The following is a 9,477-nucleotide window of genomic DNA, read 5'->3' as shown; positions in this document are numbered from 1 at the left end:
CATGAGCTTTTAATATATATATTAGAGGTGAATTAATGCATGGAGTTGGGGAGGTAAGTGTGGCTTGGAGAGTTGGGGTCTTTGGGTGTAGGTGGGGAAAATGGTTGGGGATAGAGATTGACATGGTTGTTGGGTTGCTCCCACTTCTACAATCGATGTGCAACTCCTCCCCTCCCCGACTATGCCCTTCTTTTCTTTTTTCTAATGCTTTTAATTCAACTTTTTATTAACTTCATTAAGCATTATAGGTTTTCTAAAAATAAAATAAAAATATTATCATGTTCATTTAACGGAATAAAGAAAAAGAAATAATATAAAAATATAAAGAAAAAGAAAATGTAATGCAAGTTGAAAAATTAAGTATAAAGAAAAAGAAATAATATGAAAGTGAAGTAAAAAGAAATTACTGTAGGATAGGGGTAGAATAGAAAAGAGAAAGAACAAAAAAGAACAAAATTAATTAAAAAATATTTTTTTTTTAAATAAAAGAGAGTGTAAGTGAAAAAAAAAAGAGTGGGAAAATCAGCTCCCTTAATTAAATGCAATTTTTATAACTAAGTATCCCTACATTGATACCTTAAGAGCATAAATATCTTAGAATAAAGTCAATGCATATCTGGCTTGGATTAATTTGTGTTTTATACATAGCTCTCTCATTAGAATATATATACAATGACCCCCCCTCAAATATATATATCTTTCTTCAAACCCTTCGTCTGAATCTGATTCTGACCCACAATTGCGGCCAGGTTCACTTGCGGCCTAAAATCCCACTTCTGCAAATTTCTCTCGATCTCCAATGGTTCTCCTAGACCACCTAAAAATCTAATCTAAGAATCATGAAAAGTGAGAACTCATGAGAGCCTTAGGTTATAAATATGGGGTGCATATATTTGCTCACCCAGAAACCAAATTGAACAAGAGAAAAGGAGATCAAAGGGAATGAAAGTCAGTTGTCCCCTAGAGTTTCCCTGACCACTTCACTGGGATCAAGCTTTCCAAAACCCTTCAACTGAGGGTGAAATTCCATGCATGCCATCCCACTGAAGTGTTTGGGGGAACTCTGGTTGCCACCTGACCAGTTAATTATACCAAACTGGTTAATCTAATTGTGATTAGTTCGGTTTTTAATTAACATTCTTAATTTCTCTGCAGGTCATCATGCTTCTGAATTGTGTGTTCTTTCATGCTCAATATACAATAACCATGTTTTCATTAACTTCCCTGCTTGTTTTCTCAAAAGCCCGGATGACATGAGAATATTGAAGCTTGTGAAAGAAATTATATGATGACATCATGGAGAGAAGGCAGCTTCCTCAATACAGTAAGCTTTTTTTACCAAAATTCTGTAACTTATAACTCTTTTTGCCCGATAAGCAGCTGAAACTCAGTCACTTTAACCAGCTCTTTTTGAACTTAATTATAGCTTGTTTAGAGTGGGGCTACTTAAACCCGACTTTTTTCCTAATTAAGTTTACCCTAATGTACAATGACAAGAAAAGGTCTACTAAAAGAACTGGTTTGGGTCTTAATGGGGGTATTTTCCGGAATATTTAGATTTCCAGTAGCAAGTTGGGTGTAAGTAGATGGGAGGGGTTGGCATACTTAGGAAAAAGTTGGGTTTAAGTAGAGCCGGTAGCCAATGATTTAATGGTTCCCAAAGTAGCAAGCACGTAAACTTATATCATCCATAGCCAGAGAGAAGAGAACCATTTCACCAGCCATGGCTTGTAAACAAAATCTGATGAAATGCCATCACACCATGAAAATGGTCGTCATGGTGGTATGTTGGCTTACACTTCTTGATGCCACATACGCCATTGTAAGTACCAATTAATTAATTAAGCTTAATTTTTCCAATGTGATGTTTGTTTTGCTCTAATTTTGATTATATGTTTTCAGTGGACAAATCACGGGGGTGACATTACCAACAGAAGGAACGCTGTTGGGGAAGTGCTAATCAACCCAAGGACAGTGTTAAACATGAGGTTAAGATGGTGATTTTTCGCTGCGACGCCGGCAGTAGCTGATGGAAGGGTCTATTTTCCTTCATGGAATGGATATTTATATGCTGTGGATGCGTTCACTGGTCGTTTAATATGGCAGCAGAACCTTGGTGCCTTGACTGGACTCAATGGAACAGGAGTTGTTGTGAACGTCACCGTTTCAAGATCAACCCCAACTATAGCCGGTAACCTCTTGATCGTTGGAATTTATGGACCTGCTGTTGTGATTGCTGTTGATCGATCAAATTGGAGGCTTGTGTTGTGTGGTCAACTCAACTTGACCCACGTCCAAGAGTTCTTATCACCATGTCCGGAACCGTACACTTAGGGTTAGTAGTACACTAGTCAAGTACTCAAATATTTCAACTTTTACATATTGTTCTGCGTTTTTTAGGCTTGTCAATGTATTTTTCGATTTTGCAGTGCATTTTATGTTGGGTGTCGTCTTTGCAAGAAGGTGGCGGACATGCTACAGGACATCCGCCGTAGATTGGGAGGTTACTCAGGAGCTGCAGTGTGGGGAAGCAGCCCCGCCATTGATATATCCAGGAGACATGTATATGTGGCTACTGGAATCCTCTACACAGCTCCACCTGAGGTGACCAAATGTCAAGAGAGGCAGAATAAACAGAGAGGAAAACCTACCCATCCTGATCAGTGCATTGGTCCAGATATCAACTTCAATTCAATTCTGGCGTTGGATTTGGATTCTGGGAGGATTGTATGGTCCAGGCAACTTGGCGGATATGATGTTTTCTATTTTGCTTGTTTGGTACCAACAACCCTGACTGCCCACCGGGACCTAATCTGGATGCCGACTTCGGAGAGGCACCCATGCTGCTCACCATACACCCTAACCGAACAAGGCGTGATGTCGTAGTGGCCGTGCAGAAAAGCGGGTTTGCATGGGCAATAGACCGTGACAATGGAACGATAGTCTGGTCTAAGGTAAAATGAGTTGCTAAAGGAGTTGGGTTTTGTGCTTAAGATAAATCAGTGTGGAATACTCAGAGGCTAATAAATTTGCTGGACTTTGTAGTTGGCGGGTCCGGGTGCCAGCGAAGGAGGCGGCATATGGGGTGCAGCCACAGATGGGAGAAGAGTGTGTATACAAACATTGCCAACGGCGACCGAGAAAACTTCACTCTTGATGCAGATTCAGGGGAGATTTTGTGGACAACTGCAAACCCTAGCAATGACACTGCCCAAGCACCTGTCACAGTTGCTAATGGCGTTGTTTTTGCTGGGTCTGTAGCTTCGAATGGTCCCATTTATGCTATGAAAGCAAACACTGGAAGAATTTTGTGGTCGTATAATACTGGTGCCACAGTATATGGGGGTATTTCGGCAAGCTACGGGTATATTTACGTTGGAAGTGGGTATTCAGTTGACCTGGCCAAGTTTCACCCTACTTGGACAGCTGGGACTTCACTCTATGCTTTCTGCGTTATATGAGGGAAACCTCTTTGTGAAGAAATCTTAGAGATGTGGCTTCAGATTGAGGCTAGGCTAGTTAAGGTGTAAAATATTGCACTTCAACCTCTGAGAAAAAGATTTTAAGAATAATAAAATCATTGCACAAGCAATGGACTTTCTGGTAAATAATGTCACTGTGGCCTTATAGCAGTAATCTATGAGCATTGCAGTTGGTAGTATATTGAGATCATAAACACATGCCCCGGCATCAAAATATCAATTTCCAATAGAAAACCCCGAGTGTTTAACATGCAAAAGAAAACCAGAAACTTAGAGGCTTGAAGCTCTCACATTTGTACATAATTTGATGACACGGAAAATCACAAAGGATCAAGGCTAACACAAATTATCCAAACACCAAGACCTATCAAATCAACCCCTAATGCTAAGTAAGAGAACAAACTAGGCACTTCAAAACACTGATTACACAACAAATCAATCTTGGTCTCAACTATACTTTGGTGACAACATCAATAAAACCAGAAACTGGAAATGAGTTGATATGTTTCTCTTGAAATATTTCCATGGGGCAATACCTCGTCGGAATTCACCTCCTCCACTCAGGTTGGATTACTTTATCTGAAATTGGCATTACCCACAATAAAAGGACAATTAGAAAGCATACCATAAATTTCAAATGGTCCAATGACACCAAGCAATTCATTAGACTGATTTTTTTTTCCCTAATAAAAACAAGATAAGAAACTTTATACAGCAGATGACCAAGACAAGTGATCCATAAGGAAGCAAGCAAAAAATTTTGTACACAGTTTTATTATATAAACTATAGAAAAATTGATATGTCCTGCTTAAATTCAACATAGTCTTCTCTGACCCTGAGACCAAAGGGTCAATGTGCATCCTGAAAATACCCCAACTTACACTAGCATGAGCAAATAAATGCTTGAACAGATAGGTGTCATGTATAGAAGGACAAACACATGTGCAAGAGAGCTTCGAAATTTGTTGGGGGCATAGGGGAATGGAAATTAAGAAGAAAAAGAAGTGTCAACAAGACATGGAACTGAAAAGCACATGGTGCAACTCCTCGAGTTCACAACTTACCTAAACCATCCCTCGAAGATGATAAAGATCTGTCACTTCTGATCACTCCTTTGCCAGCTGCTTGAACCAGTCCCTGTGCTCGTGGGGAAAGGGAAGTTAACTTGGTGTTGGTGGAAGCAGACAGAGAATGCCGCCTGGTTATAACATTCTTCTCAACCATATCTCGGTCAAACCTGGGGGAGCCCTGTCCTCTCAGCCTAGCTTTTGCTGATGCAGTTGGTGCCATATAACTTGGGACTCTTGGTGTGTTATGAACACCATTCTCCTGATTATCAAACTTCACAGGGAAAGAAGCCCTTCTCTGGCTTGTTTTCTTATCCTCATTGCTAATAAAGTGGTCCCTAGAGTTTGGCACCTCATTGATTGCTTGAACTTCTTCATTTCTGACATTTTTCTCCATGAGTTGCATCTCAGCAGAAGGAAGGTCTTCATTTCTGACATTGTTCTCTGTGGGTTGCATCTCAGCAGAAGGATGGTCTTCATTTATGACATTGTTCTCCATGGGTTGCATCTCAGCAGAAGGATTGTCTTCATTTCTGACATTGTTCTCCATGGGCAGCACGGCAACAGAAGGATGGTCATCTAACTTTTCCATTGGTTCTTCTGCTGACAGCAGATCCACACTTCCTTCTAGATTGGAGTGTTTTGACACTGCAACTGCCATATGTTTCATTTTCTCGGAAAATTCACTAGTGCCCTGCTCTGAATCATCAGGAGCAGCAGAAGCCAAACTCTTCATCATACTGTGCTTTGATCTCTCATCACCGACTACTGACCGATCAGAAACCCCCTTCTTGGGATCAGAAGATTTTCTTACATTACTTTTAACCTTCTCAACTTCATTTTGTTGATGTTCCGGAACTGAGCTTGCTGGATGCCTAGAGAATTTCCTCAAATTACGTTTGGTCTTTTCAGAATCTGGAGTGGCACTATTTGACACATTTTCAACATTTGTATTCGACAACCTCCGGACACTTCTTTTTGGCCTGGCTTTTTCAGTTTCTATTGTTTGACCCTTCTCATGCTTCCTACGAGACCTTGAATCGAGATTTTTCTTTGGTTGTAAAACAGGTTCCCAAAAGCATGACCTGGTCCAGCGCTCAAGCCACACCCAGGTCGAATTAGGTTCCTCTGGACCATATTGGAGATGTAGAGGACTAGTAGTAGGCAAGGAAGCCAGAAGCTGAAAGTGAAAATTTATAATCAAATGCCCATTTTCTTTTTCTGGCAATCAAATGGCCAATACAGACCAGCAGTAAAAGTGACAAACAGGTGCAGGCATAGATTGTGCATAATGCTCCTATTTTTAAGATCAAAGCTTAAAATGGAAGTGGCATTACTTAGTTTCGGAACTGGTGTTTGGAGCCATAAGTTGCATGGATCTCTTTATTAGGCTGAGGACACAATGGTTATTTCCCTACATGATAATCTAAATTGGCGGAAAATCATTAAAAGTAATACAAGCATATACGATACCAGACTATTCCCCAATAGAGTGAAACAAGAGCACAGTGCTGACAATAGTGAGAAGGAAAATCCCTCTGTCATAGATTGTGTTACTCTATAAAACAAAGTTGATTTCAGTATATTTCCCGTAATGAAGAACCAAAGAAATGAATATCAAATAACCAAAATAACCAAATCTTGGGCAATACTAATGTAATCTCACCTTTTGAACGAAAGCAATTTTTGACAGCCTCTCCACATGGGAAGATGCACTTACTTCTGATAAATCACCCTGATTCACACATAACAAAAATCATATTGGCATATTCATTTCAACAAAAAACTAGGCAGGCTTTTGCTCTGGTCAAAAAGCATGAATCACTAAGCTCCAGTCAATGCATGAGCCAACTGAAAAGTAACCAGAAATTACCAGATGAGTTTTATTCACTTCAACCCCAATATCAGAATGTCTAGCAAGATGACCACGAATCAGAGCCTGCAACTTGACAATCCCCTGGACACAGAATAATGTGGATACAGCTTGTCTTCTAACCAAGTGACCACGAATAAGTGCTTGCAGCCTTATGATGCCCTTAAGGGTTCGATATGCACGGCGAGCCTTCAAAGATAATAGAAAGCATTAGTGGTTGGAAGATTGCCAAAAATAAATTCATCAGTTACTTAAATCATCTCACAGAAGTACAACAGAAAATGTGAAAAAAATAATAAAATAATAATAATAATTGTCAAGCAAAAGCAGAACATCTATGGGAGGAAAGTACCACATAACCCCTATAAGCACTTTGCGCCTTTGTGGCCGCTTGCTCTTGCTTGATTATTTCATGATCTTCCTGAGAATTCGAACTAAAGATAGCTTGTGTTTGGCCATCTTCCTTCACAGATGAAAGAATAATCCCATCATTTGGCAATTTGGCAGCTACACCGATCTCTGAGTCTACTGCATTGCTAGCACCAGTCCCAACCACTGGTGGTGAAACTAAAGGTGGTGATATTAGGGGAGCACTCACAGTTAACTCGGACACAGATAAATTTGAAGAGACAATTGCCTTCCCTTTATTAGTAGATTTCTGTGCACAATAATCAGATTTGCAAATTAGAACTTAATGACCAGCAACAACTATACAAATAACAAAACTACATAATTATTTAAGAGTTGAAATTTAAAACTATAGTGTAATATGAAATTTGAACTTCCAGGGTCAACATTCTTTATGTTTTTGCTTAATATCAAGATATAACATGACAATTCACTTGCCAAAGAAAATAGACATAACATACTAACTCAAACGGTCACTCTCAAGAGTTTGTTATCCATTCCCAAATTATCGAGGGAAAAAAAAAGCTCAATCAATAAATTACTTAAACAACCAGCCATGGTATAGGCCACAATGACATAAATTTCGGGTCTGCTCTGCTCTCATCAGGCTCATATAGAACAATTTCAATTGACAGGCTTTCCTTTTTTCCTAGGTTAACTCGACATGAAATTACAACTTTGTATCCTTTTCAACTTAGTGCTGTTTAATCACAATACTAATTGATTGCAAAGCAATGTGCAGCTTAGCAATACCTCTCTTCCTTTGGACAAACTATACTTGGATGATTTCTTCCCAAGAAGCAAATTCTTGATCCATTTTCCGGGAGTTTTTCCCATTGAGAAAAGTCAAAGACAGCCCACAAAACTTATTTCGTAGAAACCTGCATGTACATACACAAGTTGAGCCATGATAGTAGCTAATGATCAGTTGATCTTCTTAAGATGAATAAAAAGCTAAAACGCAACATCCATTTAGGAACAAAAAATTTGGGTCCTAAACAACATGGTATCTTCTACTAGTTAACCTAAACTGAGATTTTACAATAAATATGAATAATGAATATACCACAAGGACACAAAATTGAAAGCTTTTCTAGCTAAAATATAAACCCTCAACTTGAAATAGAAAAAACAAGTTTTGAACAAAAACATATACAAATACACTGAAATAGCGTTAAACATAAAAATACTGGAAGAATGCACAAAATGCAATAAACGGTAAAGATGGTATGATTTGAAAAACAAATATGAAGAGGGAAAAGAAAATTCAAAGCAAATGAAATGCCAAATCCATTCGATCTAAGCATTCCCCAAAAATGCAGTACTTGGAAACCCTAAAGCCTCCCGCCACTACCGAACAAAGAAAAATGAGAAACGAAAATAAGAAGTACCAGGAAACGACGAAGGAGACGAAGAAGAAGAAGATGAGGGTCTATGTGTGTTGTGCTTCAGTCACAGAGTCATTTGGCTCTCTGCTCTGCTCTACTAACGACTGTGAGCTGAGCTCTGCTTTCACTGTTGAAATCACCTGAAAATTTTGCTAAAATGGAAAGTTTGCAAATCTAACGCGGAAATGGAAAGATATCCACGAAACTAGAGGGAACACAACGACGACGTTTAGGTGGGTTCACTTTATTTATTGGGAGGGAGCCCAAATTTGAGTTGACCCAAAAACAAACAAACCGCAGGCCCAATACTAGAGCCCAACTTTAGGCAAGAATTTTATAGTGAGGGCCTTATATATGGTCTTTATGTAAGGCCCTATCTCTTAATTATTGGATCAAATTAGTTAGTCGTTAATTGGTTAGCCTGATCCAACGTTTAAGAAATAGAACCTCACTTAAGGGCCATATATAAGGCCCTCACTATAGAATGACTCCAATTTTAGGTAGGTTTACTTTGCTGTGATGTAGAATTCTATAGCGAGGGCTTTATCTTATTCTCTATCTCTTAATCCTTAGATCAAATTGGTTAGGACCTCATCTAAGGGCCTTGGCCCTCACTATACAATGACTTATGATGTGGTTAGTTTTGCAATTAGTTAAGAATATTATTTGGTCGCTTTTGTAATTCAAATAGTAAAGGAATATTCATTCCGCATTTAGTGTTCGATTTTTTCTTCTAATTATTTCATTATTAGAAATATAATATTATTTGTTGGAGAGAAATTCTTATAATAAGAATATCTTCCACGGATTTTCGGCTTTACTCTGCACGCAACATAAGTAAATCTCCAAGCGACGCTCCTTCGAAATCAAATGAGAGAGGGTAGGGTACCTACAAAAGGTACTCCGACGCTCAAGTCAATTTTTGTATGTATTTGAGTGCACTAATTAACTTGAAATCGCATACCTTCATTTGGCTGTGAAACTTCACATTTGTACTTGATGACAGCTTTGGGATGCAAATTCCACTTTGCACGTCATATGCCCACTTTCGCCATTTTCAGGTCATTAAGAGTCATGCAAGATGAACCCTTAACCATGTTTGTCTTGTCCCGCAATTCATGCGGATATAGGAGTATGAGTATTTGAATATACCCACGAATCCATGTCGAGTTGTTCGTGTATGAGCCCATATAGGGTAATGCACACATGAACCCACGTTGATGCACATCCGAACTCGCATTGGGTTAATGCACATACA

General features: G+C 38.9%; 1 protein-coding gene and 1 pseudogene across 1 annotated transcript; one reads left to right on the top strand and one right to left on the bottom strand.

The window, feature by feature from the left end:
- Positions 886-3,547, top strand: LOC18788535 (annotated as a pseudogene).
- LOC18792698 (protein IQ-DOMAIN 31) lies at positions 3,687-8,387 on the bottom strand. Its single transcript, XM_007221951.2, has 7 exons — positions 8,223-8,387; positions 7,585-7,712; positions 6,776-7,081; positions 6,424-6,612; positions 6,217-6,285; positions 4,548-5,730; positions 3,687-4,061 (listed from the first exon to the last, which is right to left on the bottom strand). Exons 2-7 carry the CDS (start codon positions 7,666-7,668, stop codon positions 4,030-4,032), a joined length of 1,863 nt encoding a protein of 620 aa, XP_007222013.1. The 5' UTR covers positions 7,669-7,712; positions 8,223-8,387; the 3' UTR covers positions 3,687-4,029.

Source organism: Prunus persica, chromosome G1 (assembly GCF_000346465.2).
Source record: "Prunus persica cultivar Lovell chromosome G1, Prunus_persica_NCBIv2, whole genome shotgun sequence".
Taxonomy (NCBI): domain Eukaryota; kingdom Viridiplantae; phylum Streptophyta; class Magnoliopsida; order Rosales; family Rosaceae; genus Prunus; species Prunus persica.
The sequence above is the reverse complement of the archived record's forward strand: the minus strand, read 5'-3'. Positions and strand labels throughout refer to the sequence as shown.